We start from the raw sequence: 25,115 nt of genomic DNA, 5'->3' as shown, positions 1-25,115 counted from the left end.
GGTTATGGGCACAACTCGTTGTGCCCACATGACACCCCTCCTGCGCGACCTGCACTGGCTCCCAGTGGTCTTCCAGGTGCGATTTAAGGTGTTGGGTTACCACCTTTAAAGCGCTCCATGGCATTGGACCTGGATACCTTCGAGACTGTCTTCTGCCACCAGTAGCCTCCCACCGGCCAGTTCGCTCCCCAGAGAGGGACTCCTCAGGGTGCCATCGGCCAAATTATGTCGGCTGGCGACACCCAGGGGGAGGGCCTTCTCTGTGGGAGCCCCTACCCTTTGGAATGATCTGCCCCCAGAAATTCATAAAATCTCTGATCTCCGTGTATTTTGCTGTGCCCTCAAAACCATGTTGTTCCGTCAGGCTGGGCTATCAATGTAAAGATTTTAATTGGTTTTAAATGGGATTTTAAATTCGGGGTTTTATAAATTGGGCCTATTATTTAATAATTTTAATTATTTTTAAATTTTGTCTGTCTTTGTGTTTTTAATTAGGCTGTACACCGCCCTGAGTCCTTCGGGAGAAGGGCGGTATAGAAATAAAATAAAATAATAATAATAATAATATATGAAAACAAAATTGAATCTCTATTGTACCTTCTTCAGCAATAAAAATAAGCTATTTAAATTACCTTGATGAATTATATAGAATCACTAGTGTGCTGGTATTGCAGTATCTACTTTCATAATCTGATACAAACTTTTTCAGAACTAAGCAAGCTTACCTAAAAGTTACTTCTAGTGAAGGAAAAATTTACTGATCAGGAAGTCATATCTTGTAATTAATATTCCCCTATTTCTTTTCTAATTACAAAAGTGTCATTCAAAATAATATTTTGATTTATACTGCCACCCATTCATATTCACAATGATAAAATTAGAGCAGCTGTGCAAGAATGGCATTTCTCTTTCAAACAGACATTATGAATTTAAAGAGGATTGAAAATTAGATTAGTCTTAAATAACTGACTAATCAGTCTAATTTACAAGTATTTCTTTCTCCTCTGAAAATGTATATCCCAGTAATTTTGAAACTAAAGGACATGCCACAAATGTATTAGATTTGCCACTACAAAACATACATAGGAATAGTATTATTTTGTATACAAAGTATGGTTGAAGACTATTGAATCACTGCCTTCTAATTAAACTGCAGTTGTGATAAGTTGAAATTTCTGCAAGAAAGAAAACAGTATTTTAAAGTGCAATTGTAAATTTATTCTGACCATGTTTCTTTCTGCAATATTTAACAATTAAAGGCAATGTTGCTTGAGTAAATACTTCTAATACAAAGTATCCCCACTGTGAGTATACTAATAGAATAAATGTATTAAATGCAAGCAAAATGATATTTATATTAAAAATTATGAAAATATTTTTGTGATGGTGCTTCAGCTCCGGAATTACTTCTCTAGTGATATGTGACTAATATATTATATTTTTTGCATCAAGTCAAGATAGTTCATTTGTCCATGCAGTTTTAACTTATAAACTTGGCCTTCGATTATTTTTGATTGCCTCTCATTTTTCATTATTATAATTTGATTAAAGCTATCTAATAATGAAACATTGTACCTCTCCAGCATGAACCCATATGTATACATATTTTTAAAATTGTTTTAATATTCATTTTTAAAGAGTGCTATGAAGCACAGTTCCATATGTTAATACAAATGTATGACAATGACTAATGTTCTCTCAAATATATTCATTTGGTATATTCATTATCCACTAATATTCTGAAACCAGAAATGCAAGGTCAGGTTTGATTTATGGTCAACAACTGAGTAAAATTGTTATTTTTATATATCCCAAAATGAATGAGCTAAGGATGTCATTCTTTAAAATTAAACTGAACATTCAGATAAGGGCCAGCTCTTTCAAATTCCTTTCTGGATGCAGTTCTGATCTTTTGCTAGTGGAAGATATATAAAATATAAAATGAAAGCAAATCTAGAAAACCAATTTATGGCATAGTAAGTAAAATTGCAGTGAACACGATCATCATCAACACACATAATCTTCAATAAAGCATAACTGGAACCCAATATTTTGGGCAATTTTCATCCTCTCTCCAACTTTCCTATTTTAGGAAAGGTTGTTAAAAAATAAGTCATACTGCAACTTCACAGAATTCTGGAGTAAGCTGCTTATTTGGACCCCATTTAGTTGAGCTTTAGGCTTAGCATGGAACTGAAACAGCATTGACTGAACTTCTGTTAGGAGCAGGATGGAGGTATAGGATGGAAGTATATGTCCATACTGGCTCTCTTTGCTCTCTCAGTGACTTTCAAGTTAGGGGCACAATCTTGTAGTGGTTTTCCTCCTTTCTTATTCAGTCAGTGTTGATGGGAGAGGAGAGATTGAACCCATACCCTATTTTATGATGTTCCTCAGGGTTCACCACTCTCTCCACTCCTCTTTTATATCTACACAAAGGTGAGGTCATTTGATAGCACGAGATAAGTATCATCAGTCTGCTGATGATAACCACTCATGTATCCCTGGTTCAAGTCAGCCAAGCGATGCTATGTTCTTTCAGTTTCTGGAGGCTGCGTTGGTGTGGATGGGCAAGTTCAACTCATGCAAGACCAAGTGGTTGTGAATTGAGGCCCTCCTGGATCTGATGAACTTCTATCTTTAATTTTAGATGGGATTGCATCAGGGTGGATTTGATTTAAATCGAGTTGTAAAAAGACTTGATTTAAATCAACTCAATTTAAATCATAATTTTTAAACAGCAACTTTCATTTCTGCTACTCCTTTGACCCGATAATCCCAGTGTTGCAGAATATACAACTTGTGCTACATAACTAAGCTCCATTTCATGCTGAATAAACTAAATTATTTATGTATCTTAAATAGAAAACTATCTTACGATAGATTTTTACCCCAAAAGTTTTTTATTAAAATAAATTCTATAAAAATAAAAAAATCTGATTTAAATAAAAAAAATCCGATTTAAATTTAAAAAATCCAATTTTTTTGATTTTTTTAAAAAAATCATTGATTTTTATCCACCCTGGATTGCATAGTCTCAGACAGAACATTTGTGCACATTTGGTGAGTCCTCCTGGACCCATGAATCCTGTTCAAGAAATAGATGGCAACTCCAATGTGTACCAGTTATGCCCATTTGTGAATCAGAAGGCACGGTGCATAGTCACCCATGCATTGGTCACCTCCCAACTAGAATACCACAATACGGTCTATCTGAAACAGCCCCTGAAGAACATTCAGAAGCTGCAATTCATCCAGAATGCAGCATCAAGAGCAACTATGGACATACCACAGTATGCCCATGTTACAGTTTTGCTTTACAAGTTGCACTGGATGCCAACAAGCTTTCATGTGCAATTCAAATAATTTGGCTCTACAGTGCACCTTTCTAGCATAAGGCCAGGTTAGAAAGAACTGCCTTTCTCCAATTGTCTCCACCCATACTATCAATTAAATAGTTTATTTAATAAACTAATAAACTTTAACTAATAAACTTTAATATTTATCTGGGCAGACTTAGGAAATGTGCTGTTCTGTATCAATGTCTGATCTGTGAAACACCATTTCTCCTGAGATCAGATTAGCTTCAACACTTCTGAGCTTTTGCTTAGCCCTTTAAGATCTAGCTTCTCTTTCTGGGAAGAAAAGAGTTGAGTTTAGGAAGGGTTTGAACTAGCAAGTGTTTGAACCTGTGAGTTAAAATGAATTTCTTGTTGACTGAGTTGTTCTTGGTGGACATTTTTAAAATATGTCTTATATATTATGTTACTGTATTGTATACAATATTTATATTGTGTAAGCCATCCAGAGCTGCTCAGATCAGATGGCAATCATATAAATCTATTAAATTAAATAAAACAATAGACAAAAAGTAAAGTGTAAAATAATGTTCATGTACTCATGAAAGACAAAACTGTTTCTGAGTATCTAATCTTGTTTATTTTCCAGTAAAATAAAAATCTCAAGATTGATTAACAACTAAATACCAGCTTGTAGGGTGGCATAGAACAATTAAAACACATAATACATCTAACCAAATCCCTAATGAAAGAGATCAGTTTTGCAGTTCATCTATATACTTATTCCAAAATTTAGGGTCACAGTTTAAAAGTAAAGCAATTGAACTGATAAAATGACAGCAAAATATACTCACATGTAAGGAAGAAGGATCAGGTAAAAATTCAGCATCCTCTCCAAAGATAAAGTCAGGTGGCAACTCAGGATAGTGGGCATTAAAAATTATATCCCCTTAAAACAAGCAAACAAATAATAATTTACCTATTGTCACGGAAGAAAGTAAAACACTAACTTTGATCATTACACTAACATGGTTAGTGCTTTCCACTTCTCCAGTACTGAAGCCATGAATATTAACCACAATTGTCCATTTAAACAATGGCTAATATAAAATAGCAGGCAAAAGCTTCTGAACTGATCATAAGTATGCCAGACTTTTAGATGTGAAGCATATATGTCTAAGGCTTCTTACAGCTTATTCTTCTACTGCTAAAATCAGATCACTTTGAAAAAGAATAACATTTTAACACCTTTAAAAAAATCAGTTATTGTTGGAGAGCAATCATCCCAGCTGGCAGGAGGCTGAGTTGAGGAATTAGCCTAGATTCGCTATATAAATACAGGAGGGCTAGGTCTGATCCTTCTCCCCCAAATGCCTTTGAGACTTATCTAGTCCTATATTATAGGCATAGAACAAAAAAGTAGCTAGCTTGAACTCTATACATGTGGGTCTGATTGTTTCCACCTGTCAAATATCATTCCATCTTCATCAAAAAGATCTTCCTCAATTGTTAAAAATTAAGTTAAAGGATTCTCAAATATGAAGTTTATATTAGTGAAACTATGTTTGAATTTAATATGAAATACCTGTTTATTTACAAGATTAAGTACATAGGTTTGTTCTGAAAATTGTTTTGGAAGCAACTGTTTGCTCAGAATGGAGTCTGAATATATGCAGTGTTCTAAGGCCAGGGTGGGCAACTGTGGCCCTTTTACAACCTGTGGACTTCAACTCCCAGAATTCCTGAGACAGCCAAGATGGCTTAGGAATTCTGGGAGTTGAAGTCCACAGGTCATAAAGGGGCCATATTTGCCCACCCCTGTAAATCTAAGGCTTTTTTTTAAAAAAAAAAAGCTTTCCAGAATATGTAAATCTAGTCTCAGTGGTGGTAAACAATGGTTTATTCAGGAGCTAGGCAATCATGCCTTATTCAAAAATTATGGATGATATAAAATATGGTTTAATACATTCAAAGAACCCAACTACCATTCCTGTTTTGTCTCCAACTACTATAATTTTGAACTGTAAAACTCTTTTACATGTTTTACATGCTTTAATCATTTCTTAGCCCTTGCTTCATGTTCATACTACCTTCATCACAAAAAAAAAAATAATGTTTCATCTACTCTGCCAAAATACTGTATATGCTAGTACTTTCCCTTTCAAAGTAAAGTAAATGCTATACTTGCTTGAAAAAGATTTGAAAGCGATCCTTCAGAAGGGATAAGAATGGAAACACAGCACCTCTAAAAAAAAAGTCTTTTTGTGGGCTTCAACATGTCTCTGAAAAATGACATGGCTGCTTTAATGAGTTAACTCATTAAAATAGCTGCATCTTTAACACAAACAAGCAGCAACATAATTCTCAGGTTCATGTGGAAGCCTGAAAAAAGATATGATTATTTTAAAGATATGCTACTTTCCAATAAACCATTTTCAAATCAGTTTAAAGGCATACATACCTCAACCAATTAATATTTAATTTCAGTAAATGTTGCAATCTATTGTAACAAACTACTGAAATTCTAATCTTCTGATGGACTTCAGAAGAGAAATTATGCTTCAAAATGTCATGCTTCAAAATACTTTATCTGAATTTGCAGCATGACAGCTGTTATGATTGATATTCTGCAAAAAAAAAAAAAAAACCCCAAAAATTCTTCTTTTACAAAGAGGATATAGTAGTACCCACAAAGGAAGCATGCCCTCCTGCTGAGAAACAAATCATGGGCACATTTTCTTATTGCAACATTTCTAATGGCCTTCCTTCATTAAACTCTCCTGTTCTTAAAAGATAACAACCATACATCAAGGAACAGGATATCTGAAGTTCCTGTACAAAGCTGTCTTTCAATGACTGTTTCACCTACGGCCATTATGAAATGTCTCCCGATAAACAGACATTTTCCTCTAAGCATCTTTTTCACTATTAATTAGGAACTATACTATTTCTGCTTGTACACAGTTTTCAAAATATAGTTTCTACCCAGAACTTGACTTACATAGCATTTTTGGTGTATGTAATACAGATCTGCATATTCATAAAGGCAGAGCTCTAAGGAATGTCACAAATTATGCCTTCATATTAGAATTTTTCATTTTAACTTCATTCTAAGGTGTAGATTAGCCAGCAATTTACAATGTATCATCCAAACAATGATATGGATGCAAAATGGTTCCTTTTTTTCCCTCCTATATTAACCAAGCTCTTGTTTTTGATCATATTATTTGCAAATTTTATTCTTTTAAGTTAAGGTGAAAGAATGTAGAAAAATCTCGTAAAAGCAAAAAACGGTGAATACATGAAGTTTATATTGTCATTACGCAAATGACATAGTTTGTACCAGTGAACAAATGACACAAATGACAATATTTGCTTTACCTGCATAACAATGTAACTGCAAGTTATATACTCTGATTTAAAAGAGAAACAGGAATTACAGAATCCATTCATCTCAAATGGAAATTGAGGTTTCACAATCGTGTGTGTGTGTGTGTTAAGAATTGCCTTGCCAACCCAACTACTTTGGAATAGCAGCTTGCCAGCTCAACTGTTGTGCCACTTTGTGACTCATGCACATTTAGCAATCTGATCAAAAATTCCTTGATATTTACATTGAAATGCAGTTTAGAACTTTAATAACTGGTTCACTATAGAAGGTAGAAAAGATGAGGTACACTGGCCTTCCTATCTGCTTTCTCTGAAATTCTCTGTATTCTTTTCAAAACATTTAAATATACTATACTCTCCAAAGAATATAAAAATATATGAGTAGAATCGTGCCCTAAAGCATGCTCCTCAAAAGTTTGTTAATTCATTTATTTCAATCACCAAATAACTCTGGGTGGCTTGACATACTAGGATTAAACTTTTAACTAGCCATATAATTCTTGGGTGCTTGATTTGACTTGCAACTGTGTAACAGAATGACAAATTCATGTCAATTCCTTTCTATTACTCCTGTGTAATAGAACCTTTTCAGAAAAAACTAAGATATGAACTCTTGCAAGGTTTCCAAATTTTTTGGGTTCTCATCTTCTAACATTTCATGTAAAAACACTGAAATCTCAAGTGAGTTCTAGCCATCCTCTATACAGATTGCTTGCTTTATGTCAAACACTCTAATATATCTTTGTATCAGATTAAGTGTTTCAGCAGATGCTATATCTCGGTGTCCCCAATCCCCGAGCAAGTGAAGATTCACCTGGGCATGCATGTGATCTAGGTTGTACACGTCCCCCTCTGGTCTGTGGAAAAATTGTCTTCCTTGAAACTGGCCCTTGGTGCCAGAAAGATTGGGGACTGTTGCTATATCTGATGGTACTATAAAATATTATATTTTTTAAAAAAATATGTGTTTCAAAATCTACCTACCTACCTACCTACCTACCTACATCTATCTCATTCTGATACACACGCATATATGCATACAGTATGTATGTGTGTGTACATATATACCAGTGTACCCCCATTTTGATTTCTCAATTTATTTTCTATATGAAGCATCTGACTTGCACAATGAACAACTTCAAAATATCTACAAATTATAATGTATTATATATAAGCAAAAGAACAAACTCTAAAAGAGGTAACTCACAAAACCCAATTCTACTATACATGAAAGATGCCATGCAACATTAGATACCTTCACCACTGATTCAGTAAGTGATGCTTATAGTTTATGGGTAATTCACTGTCTTCCTATTGGTTTTCTCCTAATGTCTTAATTAAATTTTCTTAATGTTATTATCAGGCTGATGCATGTCTGTAAATATAAGTGATGAACTTTTATCAAATGCCTTACACAGAAGATACTTTCCATTGTATCTATGGAATAGAAATAAGAAACACAGATATCTTTATTAAAAATAAATATATTGATGGTTTCCCTTTTCTAAAACAAGGTCAAGGGACTAGAGAAGGGGGTAGAGCTGCTCAAAAGTGGTAGTTGAGTGGGGACATTACAGCATTACCACATGTACCGCTCCTGTATATGTACATAAAGACACAAAAACTTATTACTTAAACAAAAATAGCGTAAAGTTTGTGCAGAAAGAAGGAGCATACATATATCCTTCTATATGTTAATAGCGAACTATAAGCTGATTTGCTTGGGACCCTGGAACCCTACTCACTCAAACAGAGACTAGATTCACATATAATGCTAAGCTGTGGCTTGCTTAAGCATGGCTTACTCAATAAAGTTCTGTGTTCACATTACATGCTAAGATAAAATGAAATATAAACAAAGTATATATTAAGAACTTAGTATGATTTTGGGACCAGCCAGAAAGCTCAAAGATTTTTTTTCAACCTCAATTACTAATGAATTAGCTACAGCAAAGCTAAACTGACAGTATGAATGAAAGAGCAAAAATAAGTTTTCATTTATCTCAAATAGATAACAGAGGCAAAGAACTGGCCTTGCAGCTCCTTCCTTGCTCTCCTATCCTAGCAAAAGTGCTGCTTAAATTGTTCAGTTTCCTACTTAATCCCCTTTTTAAAGTTGTCTAAACTGTCTGCTTCCCATTCTAACTCTAAATTGTGTGAATAGGCCTTAGCTATCATTCAGATATATTTTCAATGAGCCACAACCTCAAAATCTTTTCCTAATTAGCCACCATCAGCTATTAAAATTCTGTAAAATCAGAATTACTGAACCTCCTCATTCTACATCTGATTTGCAGTTTATCTGCCTGTTCATTCTGCTTACAGCAATGATTTAAAATTCTCCACAATACTTTTATCTGTTTGTTTTAACCATTGTGAATAATCTGCTTCAATCTAAAACTTGGCCCCTGATCTCTTTTAACTTTAGACAGTCTCTTTCCTCTGACTGCCAATTTGGTTTCTTCCCACAAGGCATTTTTGCACTGAGTTGCCAACTCCAGGTTATATGGCACCCAGAAGATACTTGATGGTGCCATTTCCCGCCAAAGTGAAGATTTGCGTTTTTACAATGAAGTAGAAGGCGAAATGGCATTGGTGTCCCAGTACATACTTGGCCTTAGCCTAAAGCTGGCTCAGCCTTTGCATGCAGTGAATGGTCACTCCTTGAACACAAATGTTAAAAGAAAAGGAATAATATCAGCAGAAACTACTAAAAATATTACTAAAAATAAAAATTTGAATAAATAAAAAGATATTGATTTGATGGAATATAGAGCAGACATCAGGCAGCTTTCTATAAGGAATGGCTTTTACAGATGAGAACAAGCAACCTACATAATAGAAATTATTAGTTTAGTTACAGAATCAAAAAGCCAGTAACAGTCTACAGATTATTTTAAGGTACCAAGTACTTACATTTTAAAGTTTCTCCAGCATATGGAATATGCAACTTAAATCGATCACAGCTGGGTCCAAGAGTTAAAGATGTGCAGCTACAATTAAAAAAACAATACTAATCTGAGTTTTTATGAAGATTATAGATGCATATTGTAGTTACATAAAATTAGCTATACAAAGTACCATATATTAAGAACTTCAACTGTGTTTTTAAATGTTTCCTACTATTACATATGTTACTTGTTTTGGGGGATGAAAAGGTGAGGGTACAAGTTGGCAAGTTGTACAAAGCAAAATATAGTAGGATGAGCCCAAATGCTCAAAAGTATTCAATTAACCGCAATTACCGCTTCAAAAGGTCTCCCCATATATAGTATGTGCATGGTCAAAATTTCTGGCGAGATTGCTAAGGCAAGCACGCTCACAATGCCTAGTTAGAGATCATCTTTAAAGAAGTGTTGCTGGCCGTTCCAGAGGATGCAGCTGTTTTAATACTTGAGGAAGTTCATTCATTTCACAACACATCTTTCAAATGTTCCCCATAACCCCTCCATAAATTGCAAACAGGCAAACTACTGCATACACTATATTTTTATTTTTACTTATTTCATGCTCCACAACAATGCATATATTTTCATTTATTATTACATTTATAATCACCATTCTATTATTTCAGATTTTACAACAATAGCAACATACACTAGTTCAAATAAGTCTGATTACTTTGTAAAGTTGGTAGACAGGTTTATTTTGTCTTTGAGCTTAAACTCGCAAAATATTCAAGCAAACATTCTTGGAATTCTAAATATAGATTTGTTAAACATTCATTTTTTTGTAAATAATAACACCTTATTAATAAAACATTGGTGCTAAGCTTTCATTTTGACTTTTTAAAAAATAAAATGTTTTAACTGTTAACCACTTGAAACATAAAAGCCTCTCTTTTTTTGTAGCATCTACACTGTGACTGGCCCATGTAGGCTTTTGGAAACCATCTATAGATTGAGGGGTGACACTGAGGAGGTAGAATGGTTGAGTTACTATATATGAAGAACAGATTACTGTATAGTTACTGTATATGAAGAAGTATTGCCCAATGAGAGTATGAGAGTATGAAACCTAAGGTTTTAGAGTTAATTATTCTATTAGTAACAACGTTAAAAATATACTCATATCAATTTTTCTACTTTTATACTATACAGAAGACTCTATACCAGTGATAGCTAACCTTTTTGCCATCACGTGCCAAAAGTGGGGGGAGCGCAGCATGCACGCGTGCCAACATCCATAATTCTATGTGCCCTCGCCCCCCGTGCTCCCCCCACTTTTGGCACGTGATGGCCCGGTGGGCCCGGTAGGCCCGTTTTTCGTTCTCCCCAGGCTCCAGAGCCTTTCTAGGAGCCTGGGGAAGGTGAAAACGGCCTTTCCCACCCCCCAGAGGCCCTCCGGAGGCTGGAAACAATGTGTTTCCTGACTTCTGGTAGGCCAAGAAAGCCCAAAAATCAGCTGGCCAGCGCACGCATGCATGCCGGAGCCGAGCTCGCGTGCCCGCCGATATGGCTCCACGTGCCACCTGTGGCACCCTTGCCATAGGTTCGCCATCATGGCTCTATACACTCCAAGTTAGCCTTGATTAGCCTTCTCTCTTCCACTGGTCACTAAGACTGCAATCCTACATTTTTCCCTTATTGAACAAAGAAAGTTCATTTTTATGAGACCATTCTGAGGATTCTGCTTTATGAACTAAGAGGAAACACTTAAAATTAATGCCACTGTCAGAGTTCCAAGTAACACCCCTGACAGCCACAGTGTTGCAACGGAACTCTCTGGGCATACCCAATATATCTTGCTTAATGCTAGCAGCGTCTGCATGTTTCCAGGCTACTAAATGATTGTGGAGATTTGGCAGTGAATGCAAAATCCAAATCAAAGAGTAAGTAGCCTATGACTTCAGGGAACAATTACAGTACAGAACTTGAAACTTACAATGCCTTATTAAATAGAAATTTTCACTTTTAGGTTTTCCTCAACCAAATTATTTATATTGTACGCTTAAACTTATGAAGACATCAGATTTTACATCATTTTTTCTTGCTTTAGGCTACATTCTGGTGAATCCTAACACCCTTCCTAATAATAACAAATATTACCTATTAATATTTCATTTTTTCTGTATAGTTTTGACCATGTGACATATGGTAAATCCAAATTATTGTTAACCTTTCTATGACTTGGTTGCAGGGCCAAATGTTTTTGTCTATTTCACACAGAAAAGTCATCAATCTTTGTTGTGCCAAGTGGTTTTGTTGTTCAGGTAACTTTTCACAGAGCCTGAAATTTAGGCTGAGAGGAAGTGATTGGTTCATGAAGTTCAACTAGAACTTCAGTTTGCCCAATCCTAGCCCAGCACCTTAACCATTACGCCACACTAGGTGTCTACATGAATCCAAGGAGACTTTTGAATGTAAAAAAATGTTTCAGGTTTTGCAAGTATAAGATTTCCTTTTTGTCTACTGCTCAAAATCAAATGGAAAAGGATATATCTGATATTATAATAAAAGAGATATTCAATAACAGCAATCTTAAAAGCAACGCTAAGTATTTTTCAAGGCTGTTAAAGTCTGCTTTCTAAAATATTTTATTACTCTAAAGTAAAAAGCTGACAGCATACGCAGTTGCATTTCACCCAATTATTTCGGTTTGAGGAAGCTTCACAGGAGATTTGAAAAATGGTTATTATCTGAACAATAAAAGACCCACCTCAGAAAAATTATCCAAATACCTGCAAAGAGCTACAAAAAGTTCCAAGAATAAAGAAAAAATATTAATAATCAAGTAATTTTAGCATTCGTATGCCAAGAAGAAATATATGACATATATTATGTATGCCTTTCCTGGTTATATACAGCACATAAAAAACTGTTTCTTGAATGTTTTTGTTATGCTAGCATCGGAAGAATTATTATCAGCTTTTATTTACCACAAAAAGAGCAAAGGTTTTTCAGGACAAAATTCCATGACAGGAGTTATCAATATTATTTATGAGTTTTCAGTTCATTTCCAAGGCAATTCAAACAGGAGAGTCTCTACTTTTAAAATCCTAAGCAGTATAGATGTCTAAATAATGACTTCTATCTGTAAAGATTTTCCAAAATAGATCTTGTTCAGTACCCCAATACAGTTGGAAAGCATTCTGGGTCATTATCTATAAAATAATTCTTTTCATAATGGCACCTAGAGTTAAAATGTATAGAAGGTTCCTTCTTTGCTCATATTGAGTGTTAATATTGAGATCTTTATTTTTCCTTGGATATTAATCTACTTTCTGGATTTACGGTAATACTTTTAACCTATGTTCTTTCTATGAATGTATCAAATCAACCCTATATTGTGCTCCTTATTTACCCTATGAGCCTTAGCAGCCAATTTGGCTGCCCATAATTGATATAATAAGCAAATTGTAAGTTTCTCAGCTCCTTCTTGTATTATATGAACTAAAGCTATGAATGTGCTTATTGTATTATGAGAACATTGTTTTTTTATTGCCTAAAGCATAAAAATGACAGTTATCAGATCATACAAGAAAAGAAGTATTGACAAAATATTATTCGTAGCATGTTTCACAGCAGTTATAGCAGCAGACATAGTTATTTTTAGTTTTACCTCTAGTTTTTCAGCGGAAGAAATTGCAACCATTCATTTAGTGACTGTTTAAAACTATAACAGTACTGAAAAAAATGACCTACGACTAATCTCATGACCATCACAGAATCCCCAGTCATGTGAACAAAAACTGGCATCTATTTATGATGGTTACAGCATTCCAGGGTTATGTGATTGGCATTTGTGCCCTTCCTTCAATAAGCAAAGTCAACAGAGAAGTCTGGATTCACTTTACGACTGTGTGATTTATTTAATTGAAGGCAAAAAAAGAAAGATAAAATTGGGCACAACTCACTTAACAACTGCCTTGCTTAACAACAGAAATTCTGGTCTCAATTTTGGTCATATATCAAGGACTACTTGTATTACAATATAATTTATGGACAGTCCATCAATCACCAATCATGTGAACCAAGTTACAACTAGTATTCCATTTAGGTTTCATGTTTATTTCAGGTGGAAAAATGTTGTTAATGGACTATTGGAAATTGCCACATACTAAATCAGACTATTTATTGTGAAGATTGACTGAAAACTGCTCTCTACGGTTAGGGTGGAGTCTTTCCCAATTCTATTGAAATAATCAAGAGACAAATGTGGCACTCCTATGCAGGAACAGCAACATATTCATCACAAAGGGAAAGAACTGCTTTTACTTGTTGCATATACCACTCCACTCACCTTTGAGCATTTCTTGGTCAAAGAAAAATATTTGAGCTTTGTAAATTTTCTGGAAAAAAATCTTAACCATGACCCAAACCAAGAATACCACCACCATTTGTCTTTTCTATTTTGGATGAAAAAAGGCAGATTTGAAATGTTCAGTTCTAGTGACCAGATAAGCCTTTAATCAATAACATCTAACAATTCAGTTTCTTCTCCTTTTATAGAACCAACTAAGGGAAGACAGCAGAAGCCATAGCTGAAAGGTGCTATTTCTTATTCATAAAGAAATATTCATTACATGTGGCTTTCTACCATTCTCTCAAGCCCTTGACCATATAAGTCTGCAAACTTTCCACAAACTATAAAATTTAGGAGATGATAGGTATTATCGCATAGCCATTAGCACAATTATACTTTTAAACAGGAACACCTCACAACAGAAACTCTTCCAATTTTTTTGAGAAATGCTATTAACCATGCTCAATAAACCTTTATAGAATCTAAAAAGAATAATTTTACTTCCCACTTAATTAAACATCAAGATTGTGTATTAGGTGAATTGTGAGAATCTAAGAATTTAATCTCAATTTTGGGACTCAGTCCCATCTTTCTATGTGCCTGGTATGACCTTGGTTGGATAATTTCCATTTTGCTCTAATTATATTGCCAAAGCAAGCATATGAGGCTTTATTCAGTTTATCAATTTGTACTCAAATAAGACATGCAAAACTATGCTAATCACAGACTGAGAGTGCAATTTGAGTTAAGTAACATATGACATTTGGAATATGACCAAATGGGAGCATCTGCAGAGGACTACACAAATCAGTTTTAACATGATATATAGAGTAAGGCAATCGATCAGCACTAGAAAGATCAAATTCAAGCTTCCCTTCAGCTATGGAAGTTCATTGGGTGGGTAACTTTCAGTTTTTCATTCTCTCTCAACCCAACATACTTCACAAGGTTATTGCTGTGCAGAAAAATGGGGAAATGGTTTGATGTGTACACCAGCAGGAGCTCAAAAAGGTAGGTGGGCTGCCAGATCAAGCTTTGAGAAAGTATTCACCCAATATTAAAAGAACTAGTCACCTAAAATAATTCCTACTTTATTCTAGTGAGAAATAGAACATGATACCGAGACAATATGCTCAACTTGGAATGATTGATGAAAACTAATTTCACTCTTAAGTGTTCTGCACAAACCAGGAAATCTTTGCAAATATGAAAAATAGATCAGAAAGAGCTTCTTTTTTTTCAAACAAATAAAAAATGTTAAAAGTGCTTAAAGATATTTGAAAACCAGCCCTCGGAATAACATCACAAGATCATAACTTGAATTTATTACTTACCCAGATTTCAGATCAGTAATCTTTAAACAGTTAGTTGCATCCAATCCCACTTTTCCATTTCTGACCACATTGGAGATCAAAGGAGAAAGTGATGGAGAAATTCTGTTTAAGGCAACTTCAGGAGACATATTATTTGTAAGTTATATTCAACTCTGTAAAGAAAATTAAGAGAAAGTAAAACAGAGCAATTCCATTTCTATATATCTTTACATTTTAAGAATTCAAAAGACCTCACAAATAGACACAAGTGAAAAAAAGGATAAAGGCAAAAAACCTAAAGTAAAGAATAAAAAAGCAGAGAGTTTATGGAAGACTGCAATAAAAAAGTAGGAACAAAGCTATTTAGAAAAATAAAAAGGATGTTTGGACAAGCATTCACCTAAATATACCCAATATGGTCTCTTTAAAATACACATTCATACACATGATTTGCTCAGTTTGTCCATTAGTTAATTCTGATGGACAATGCAACATGTGATCTTCAAATATGAGCACAATTTGCTATTAGCTTAATAAATCTCCCAGGCTTGTTGCTTGCCAAGAGGGGATCAAATGTTTGGTAGACAAAATATATGGATGGTTCAGCATTTTGCAAGTTGTTCAGACCATAAAAATGTGTTCAATAAAGTAAATAAAATTTCAGCACTAAACTTTAAACAGTATTCTTCAAATTTATCTTAGAGCGAACTCAACAATCACCAGCACATTTAGAATGGCTCGATTTTGCCCGTTTTTCAACTTGGCAAAAGAGAAAGCTTAAATAATGAGTCATATTGTATTTGATATGGGTTGTGCTGCATTTATTCTAATTATTCAAATAAAATTACAAAAAATGGGATAAAACAAAGCAAATTTATCATGGTTTTTTCCTTTTATAAAACTGTTATCTATGAGCCCATATGAAACATTATAGGCAGCTCATTAATTATATGTTTATGAATAAATAGTTCAGGAAAGACATGTTAAATAGATAGGTGTTGGCAGTCATTTATTGAAGAACATTTTACACCCCACAGTTTAAAACAGACACCCATTATGGTAAATTATTTTCATGTGACTTCCAGGACCCAATGTCCTTGAACATACCTTTAATTTTTTAAAAAAACTTTAGTCAATCTACAGACTTATGACCATAATTGAGCCCAAAGTTACAATTGTAAGTTGTGCTGATGTTTAAGTGGGTCACCACATGAACATGGGTAATTTTATGAACTTTTTGCAGCGATTGTTAAGTGAACCCATTGTACCTAATGGGAGGGATTTTGCCGGAAATTTAAAGTAAACTCCGGTTTCTGGCAAAAAAAAGGTCATAAATCAGTCATGTGACTATGGTGTACTCCAAATGGCCATAATGTGAACTGGTTGCCAAGTGCCCGAAATGTGATTATGTGACTTTGAGAGAGGGTGGTCAGAACTTAGAAACTGGGTCATAAGTAGCATTTGGAAGGTCCATTGGAACTTTGAACATTTGCTGAGTGATAGATTGTAAGTTAAGAAGTACTTGTACTGCTAAAGTTGACTCATGCATCATTAAGGATTCCGTTATAATACTGATGTGTAAATAATAAGTTATTAAACTTGGAATACCAAGTTTACCCATTAACTTTGTGTTTTGTATTTTCTTCCCAGAATGTTCTCAGCTGTATGAAATCTAATAAAGACAACGAAGGACTTTCGCTTTTTCTATTCCATCCCCACTATGTCACCCTTAGAAGTGCCCCACTTCTTAATAATTCAGGAAAGATTTAGAAGTTGGACAGTAAGCTGAATAAAGGATATTTTACTTGGGGGGGAAGTAAATATCCAACCATGTCTCTTCAATCAGTAGATTTCACACTTAAGTAAAACTATTGCACAAAAAATATATTTTTCAAGCATTCCAAAGCCAATAAGCAACCTAATACTAAAAATGAAGACTGAACGCATACAGGTGGAGGATTATAACTGAGGCCTCTGAAAATGGAAATCTGGATTCAAATCCATCCACATCCATAAAAGTTCCCTGGAGGGTATTCCTTTAATTAAATGATTAATTTAATTTAGTTAATAGAAATTTGTTTAGATGCATGACAATATAAAAACACAGTTAAAATTACCATGGTAACTTACAAAATTGATCCAAAGCCAATAAGCAGCCTAATAGTAAAAATTGGAGACCCATAGAAGGTTCTAGGTCACCTTCAGCCGTAGAAGCTCACTAGACAACTTTGGGCCAATTATAACATTTCAGCCCAACTTACTTCACAGGGCTGCTGTTATGGAGAACACTATGTATGTTCCTGTATGAAGGGAAAGATATATAGCTAATAAATAAATTAGCTAATAAGCCAGATGATATGCAGTCTTTCCTAAAAGATCCTCTGGAAGTGACTAGTCTTCATTACTTTCATTACTTTCTAGAAGGCTATCACTGAGAGGGCATCTAGAGGCTCTTCCACAATATAGGTGCCTTCTGATGGTGCCTTCCCCATCATTTTGCAACTGGGGTATCATGAACAGAATTTCCTGGAAGATTTTTCTTGAAGGGGCAAAACTCTGGTTGGATCAGATGATCCTGAAGTTCAGGAGCATCCTTCAGCCCAAGCAACTTCACAGAGCTGTTGTCCTGGGAGAAAAAAAAGGGGGTAGAGTGACATTTGTCAACTCCAACATCTAGAGGAAAAGTATATAGAAAAGTATAATATACGACTATGTGCCATCAAGTTGTCTTTGACTCCTAGTGGCTACATTCTCCATGATGAACGACATTATCAAACAAGATGCAGCCTGGCTCCCAAATTTATCTGTTAATAACTGACCATCCGTTTACACCTTTGCCTGCTGTAGCAAATACGAAAGATACAAGGCTCAACCTTAATAAACATCTGCAAAGTGTTAGGTTTTCGGTTTGATGAGTTTCGCCAGTGGTAATGGAGCAATCATTCCGAGCACTGCTCAGCAAAAGACAAGATAAATATCAATACATATCAATGCTTGGAAGGGGGGGGGGGGGACGGGTCTGTATGCACCCGATTTTTTTAAAAAAATGGGGGGGGGGGAGGTAATGCAAGAATGAAAGCTCCGATTTCCCCCGCAGGAACTCCTACACTTGACGCTGAGTCCCACAGCAAGGAAGATCGGACACTGGAAAGAGCAGGTGACACAGACACCCAGCCCGCCTTGAACCGGGCTCGGCTTCCTCCGACCTCCCTCAACCACCACCGAGACTTAAGGGACACCAGCAGAACCATCAGAAGAAGCGCTTACAAACCCCGAAAGTGCGCCGGCCGCTCGCCTCTCCCTCGCGCCTCGGGCGCCTGCGCGGATCCGCCCACCTGAAAAGCCTGGCACGCTACAGGACGTTACGTGCGCGCCGCCAGCCGCCTTGCAGACACTCGAGCCCCTTTGCCCGGCCCCTCCTCGAAAACCGGAGGAAAGGAAAGGAAAGGAAAGTGGGCCTTCCCTAATGAGCATAGGTGGTCTTGCGCGCGCCTGACTGAATACGGGGTTGGTTTTTTTTTATAAACGGCAAGATTCTGCAGCGACCATCGGTCTCGTCCGTAGGCGCGAGTTAGCGTGAAAACGTGTTTTTTTTAAAAAAGGTGATCAGGCGTTTTAAAGGGGTAGCCAAGTAGAAGGACCCCGCAGGTAAAGCGGGCTGGTAAAGGCGGATAATGTTGAGAGCGGCTGGAGGAGAGGCAGGTTAAAGGTCACGTGGTGGAGAGAGAAAAAGTTTCTTGTAAGTGGCTCCTTGCTCCGTTCTCAGCATGGTAGTTGCAGAAATCGTCGTGGTGGGATCCTGTATGACTGATCTAGTGAGGTTAGTATTGCACGTGAGGCCCTGCTTTTTTCCCCCCTAACTCAATGCAAAAACTGGTCCAAATAAATCAGAGTCTTCCATTTACATGGAAAGAAAAGGTTTGGATCCACAGGTCCTCAAACTCTTCAGTTCACCAAACTCTTCTGTGAAGTTTTAGATCGTTTATTCACGCTCCAAACATTTATTATATGAAACTAATGAGTGCTATTTTAACTAATAGTACTTATGAATTAATAATAACTCTGGGTTGTCCCATCATCTCTTGGGGTTCAGTATGGACCACTTTGGGAAAAACCTAGGTTTTGTTGGAAGATGTGGTTTATTTACATTTATTTTTTAAGAAAATATATATGACTGCCCAATTTGCACTCAGTGACTCCAGGCGTCTTACAAAGATAAAACCTGATACAAAACCAATAAACCCTCACTCCCCCACCAACAACTATCAGACCAATCACTTTTTGGGCTCCCTATAGTCTGAGGTCCCAGATCCATTGGCAAAATCATGAATTCAGTGCATGATTGCCAAAGTGCATCATATTGGGGCCCAATTTTATGTCTGTAGGGATGATGTTCTATATGGAGAAGATCCTTCTTTTTGGTTCCACTATATGGGCCATTTTAGAGAGAGGACTCTTTAACTTTGTATGCCTGCCTGCTCTGGTGGGTCATGTAGATCTCATTGGGAAAACATGGTCCTTCTCATAACCCTTTTCTAGTGTTTTAGGTTGCCACAGTGCATTTGTGCTTGTCTGAATAATGTTCTCTTTTTTTTTTTTTTTGTAATTTTATTTTATAGTATAGGAAAATTCCAACTTCAATTGAACAGTGTGTTTGTCTTGGTACAAATTATTTTAGGAAGTAATATTCAAAATGTTTACAGCAATATTCATCGCATTTATATCAATATATATTAATACCAATACTCATACTGTTTGTCTAACAAATTTAACACATCTTCCTTGTATCCCTTTCATATATTTCCCTGTTTCTAGCTTCTGTCTTTGTCAGCTAGCCATTGAATAATGTTCTTAGCTATCTCCTTTTATGGGAGGTTGGGTTGTTCCTTTAGTAATGGAGCACTTAAGTTAGTGTAGTTTTTCAATAGGTTTGCATTTGCAGTTTGCAATAGTTTTGCATTTTTAATTTGCCATTGTTTCCTTTGCTGATGAGGATATGCAGGAAGAGTATTGTTGCTATTCAGGAAGGATAGAGTCTTGTTTTTTCCTCTTGTGAATTTTATCCCTTTGAAGATGTTGTTTTATGTGCCTTCTCTAATTCTTTTTTATTATGACAAAGATGTCATCTAGATACCTGATCCACACTTTTGGTTGCATGTGTGGAAGGGCTATAGTTTCTAGATGATCTATTACAGTTTCTGGTATGAGTCTTGAGAGCGGTGAATCCAACGAGACCTCAAATCTCTATATTGCTCACCACCATTTAGGAGAAGAATACACAATGGAATGAAGAAAAATCAATAAACACAACACCAATATAGTTTCATGGGAAGGTGTATGAATCCCATGTATATATTCTGTTAATGTTTATAGTAAGTTGATAATTAGCAGAAGAATTAGTATCAAAAACACTTATCTGAGCCTAGAAAAGAAAAAGGATCAGCTCAGCAAAATGTCTCCTTATGGTCAGAATCATAATAATTGTGATGAATAATGCAAGTCGTCTATATCACCAAAGCATGGATTTCATTGGGGCTTATTTTCTGATTTATAAATGCAAGATCATCTGACATTTACATTCCGATTCATTTTTGAGTAAATATGCTCAATAATTACCACAAATACCCTCTCCTTCCTTCCTTCCTTCCTTCCTTCCTTCCTTCCTTCCTTCCTTCCTTCCTTCCTTTCGCTCTCTCTCTCTCTCTCTCTCTCTCTCTCTCTCTCTCTCACACACACACACACACACACACACACACAGTTTCCTGCTGAGACAACAGATTTTCCTTCTATTGAAGCTTCTGTTGAGCATTGGATCTAATTTAGCTGACAGTTATGTAAATGTCTTGAGCTCCCTGTTGTAAATTAGTAGATAGACCTAGATATATTACTATTTGTTAACTTTCATCAATCATTCAGCCTGCCTAAAAAAATAAACCAGGTCATCTGAACCCAGCAGAATATTCAATAGGTTCCCCCTGTAGGTCTTCCCTGTCTCTTCCAATTTTTTGTCAAATTTTATTTGAACAAGCAGATACTTTGTTGCTTGATTTGTTTCCCTCTATGACTCTAGACACCTCTAAAAAAATTGTTTAAAATATTCTTCCTTTGGCCTTATCTCTGTTTCAATTTCTCCCATAGATTTCAAAGAAATCTGATTTCTAAGTTTGTATCTCCTAAAAGTGGAAAAGTGCTTTAACATTGATAGGGAGAAAAGAACCTTTTTAACTGCATGGATTTTATCTCTGGCTATATTCCTCCACACCCCATGATCAGTGTAGACTTTTCCTTCCCTTTGTCTCAGAATGGAGTGCCATATTTCATGTTGTTTCACATGCCTAAAGCCACCTTCCAACACCTGATCATCATTCAGATTTAAAACATGTTAGTAAATGTTCCATAAAGCATTGAGTTACTGTTGATTATTAATTAACTCATAGTTAAGTATTTTTGCCAGTTATACAAGAACTATGTTGTACAGAATTCTGTGCAGGCTTTTTTCTTGAATACAATGTGTGTGAACGATACTTCAAAATATAGTTGATTTTAGTCCTAGTCCATGGTTTTTAAAAGCTTATAATTAGAAGTCGTTCCATGTAGTAACTTGGCATATTTAGTGTATTTTTCTCAGTTATGAAAATGTTGAGCATCCTGTATTGTTGAAATTATTATGCAAGATAGTGAGATCTGTTTCTGAATCTTGAAGGTCAGTTTATTTTTTTCTTTTCCTCTTGAGTTTGATTATAGTGGAAAATTTGGAAGAAATTTCCTATCATATTTGCTGCACAATGCTCCTGCCTTGCAGGCATCTGTGCTAATGTATGTCTACCCTGGATTCAATTTGCATCCAAATGCAGAATGGGCCCCTGATCAGTGAAAGGTGTTCAAATAGAATTTTTGTTTATACAATGGAAACGCCACTAGGTTGTTCAGTTCCAGAATGCAGTTAAGTGATATCCCTGAACTTTTTTCAGCACCTCACCCTTTTATTTAATCAACTATAAAATACATAGCTGTAAAATATAATCACCATAGAATATTAATTTTATGTTCCTTAGAATTTATACAAAAATTTAGAAATATATTTATAAACAGAACAACTAGGATTAGGAGATTGTTAATAAACAACATTGAAAAGGAATAGTCCACCTGTGTAATATTTTGAAATTCAGCATTTGCCCCAGCAAAAATTAATAGGTATTGTTTAAGCTTGTATTAGAGTATGTTAAATATGTGTGTATATATATAAGCTGTCATGTATGTATGTCACAGAAAATCATCACTTATTTAATTTTGTATTATTTGTTATTTAAATTTACATTGCTATCACAATTTTTTTTCAAGGAGCAAAAAGAAATGTGCTTGGTACTCCATTCTCTCTCCAGTTAGCCTAATCCTAACTCTTAAGATCATATTGAGAGCTTCATGGATAAATGGGAATTTAAAACTGAATCTTCCACTTTTAATCTGATATTAAGCACTTATTCCATATTGGTTCTATGATTATTTAATCTTAGCATATTGAGTTCAAGAGCCATCCACGGAGGGTTGACAATACCAAAACAGTGGGTGTGACCTGGTGATTAAGCCTTGCCCCTTTTTACACCTGTGTGATTCACATTAGGAAAGGGCAGGATTATGATCATCCAGTTTCACACACTATTTTGAGGTTCTTGACCCTCCCCCCCCCCCCGCCCGCCAGTTGTGTGGAAAGACACAATATATATTTGCGGTATGAAAGAATTATGAACATACAGCATTGGTCAAATAAAAAATAATGATGAAAGTCAATTGAGATGTAGGCTGATGGCGCTGGAGTAGCAACAGTTGTTGGTCTTAAGCTGAGAGGAAATTTTGAATTTAAATAAAAGTTGCAACAAAAATGAAAGTGGGAGAAGATAAATTGACATTTAAAGGAGCCTTTCTTGTCCCACAATGACCCCCAGATTGGTATGAATTACTGATGTGTGTATGTCTGCATGTAGAGTATGTGTGTTTAGGTAAGCTGTTATAAATGTTTATTATACCTGAAGATTGATTTATCCCAGCTGTCATTTCCATGCTACACAGTCTCTCTATTTTCCAGAGAAGTGAGGTGGTTGTTTGTAGTATTAGCTATTTCCATGGCAGTAGACCGTGATGCCATCAGGGGAAGACTAAAATGTTTCATTGGACATGGGCAATTAAAAATCAGGAGATAAGACTTACATTTTACCAAACTCCTTGGCATTATAACCTACATGAAGCTAAGAAACGATTGCTGAATTCTTAAGGGACTCAGTATGGGTAAGAGAATAAATGTGTTTGTGTTGTTTGATCCAAGCAAGAAAATGATTACATTTAAAAGAAAACAAAAGTAGCCACGTGAAATGGCTTTCTGTATTGTGATGGAAAGAACAAATATAAGTTTCAGAATAATAACTATTGTTAGGCACGGAATTTCCTAGAGTTTTTTTTCTATTGCTGTACAACAGTTCAGAGCACTACAATTTCCTTGTCAGCAAAATTTTCCAACACATTTAAAAGAATCTAAAATCAAAAATATCTGTTGGTGAGGTTTTCCCTCAAAAATGTTTGCAGAGGCTTGTGATTTTAGTCTTCTTTTAGAAGTTTTTAGAAGTCTTCTTACTAATTATTGATAAACTTTTGGCAATAAAATCAGAAACCCTTGTTCTATTCAAAGTAATGCTGGATTAACCAGCTCATGAGCACCCAAAACCTCCAGTCAATTATGGAGAAGGTGATTTTCTTTAAATAATGTGGCTTGGAATTATATTGCTATAGATGAAACAGTATGTTAAAAGAACTGAGGTTTTCTATTTCATTTTTTTATACAAATAATATAGTCAGAATCAAATTAGAGACGCAGGTTTGAAGGAGTTGGGTTTGGGGTGGGGAGCAAGATGTTCATTTGGCTCCAAAATGCATTAGAACAGTGGTCCCCAACCATTTTGGTACCAGAGACTGTTTTCATGGAAGACAATTTTTCCACGAACTGGGAGGAGGGGTGGTTTTGGTTTAACCCGCTTATCCACCACTCACCTCCAGCTGTGCAGGCTGTTCCTAACAGGTCATGGACTGGTTAGGGACCCCTGCATTTAGAACTTAACTAAGGGATTTGTGTTACTATGCATACCTTGAATATAGAAACTTTGAGTTCCCAAATCTGGGCTTTCCAATGTGACACACTCTGGTCTTGGTGCCTACCAGATTTTCTGCCGTGCCCCAACTAATTAAATCAACTAATTAAAACTAATTTAAAAATGGAAGGTTGGCATGTTTCAAAGGAAAATAACACTTCTAATATCTATTTTAAAAAACCCCTTTATTTGGAAATACAAGTAGTCCTCGATTTACAACAGTTCTTTTAGTGACTATTTCAAGTTACAATGGCCCTGAAAAAGGTGACTTCTGACAGTTTTTCACACTTACAACCATTGCAGCATCCCCATGGTCATGTGATCAAAATTCAGATACTTGGCATATTTATGATGGTTGCAGTAGCCCAGGATCATGTGATCACCTTTTGCAAGCATGTTATAATTTAACAACCACAATGATTCATTTAATGTTCGCTTAGCAAGAAAGGTCATAAAATGGGGTAAAACTCACTTAACAAATGTCTCATTTAGAACATAAATTTTGGACTCAATACTTGTACCCCCTTAAAATTTAGAGCTAGGGCAATAGGGAACATTCCATTCCAAAGAATATGAAAAATATATTGTGATAAATTGAACTTTTGAAACTGGCTTTATCACCCATTAACAAAATGGTTGCTACAGGGAAATCCTTCCAGCATTCATTTTACAACTGCCCACAATTTAAAGTTCTAAATAAGTACTTTAGTTCTAACATTGGAAAAGAAGTG

The 25,115-nt window shown here is 35.6% G+C and overlaps 2 protein-coding genes across 9 annotated transcripts in view; one reads left to right on the top strand and one right to left on the bottom strand.

Annotated features, from left to right (window-relative positions):
• BABAM2 (BRISC and BRCA1 A complex member 2) overlaps positions 1–18,726 on the bottom strand; it is a 145,340-nt gene extending 126,614 nt beyond the window's left edge. Inside the window, exons 1-4 of one of the 5 annotated variants that reach the window (XM_034427994.2) lie at positions 18,519–18,726; positions 15,269–15,420; positions 9,606–9,682; positions 4,154–4,248 (exon numbers count right to left, since the gene is read on the bottom strand). In XM_034427994.2, coding sequence (XP_034283885.1) covers positions 4,154–4,248; positions 9,606–9,682; positions 15,269–15,396 — 300 coding nt within the window. In that variant the 5' untranslated portion in view covers positions 15,397–15,420; positions 18,519–18,726. Of the gene's footprint in view, positions 1–4,153; positions 4,249–9,605; positions 9,683–15,268; positions 15,421–17,377 lie in introns of all 5 variants that reach the window. The other 4 variants (XM_087883113.1, XM_087883112.1, XM_087883114.1 and 1 more) reach the window with 4 other exon arrangements.
• RBKS (ribokinase) overlaps positions 18,360–25,115 on the top strand; it is a 67,098-nt gene continuing 60,342 nt past the window's right edge. Inside the window, exon 1 of one of the 4 annotated variants that reach the window (XM_034427995.3) lies at positions 18,360–19,067. In XM_034427995.3, coding sequence (XP_034283886.1) covers positions 19,015–19,067 — 53 coding nt within the window. In that variant the 5' untranslated portion in view covers positions 18,360–19,014. Of the gene's footprint in view, positions 19,068–21,931; positions 21,951–25,115 lie in introns of those variants that run through there. The other 3 variants (XM_060692453.2, XM_034427997.3, XM_034427999.3) reach the window with 3 other exon arrangements.

This window comes from Pantherophis guttatus, chromosome 1 (genome assembly GCF_059756535.1).
Source record: "Pantherophis guttatus breed Tessera chromosome 1, ASM5975653v1, whole genome shotgun sequence".
In the NCBI taxonomy this organism is placed as follows: Eukaryota; Metazoa; Chordata; class Lepidosauria; order Squamata; family Colubridae; genus Pantherophis; species Pantherophis guttatus.
The sequence above is the reverse complement of the archived record's forward strand: the minus strand, read 5'-3'. Positions and strand labels throughout refer to the sequence as shown.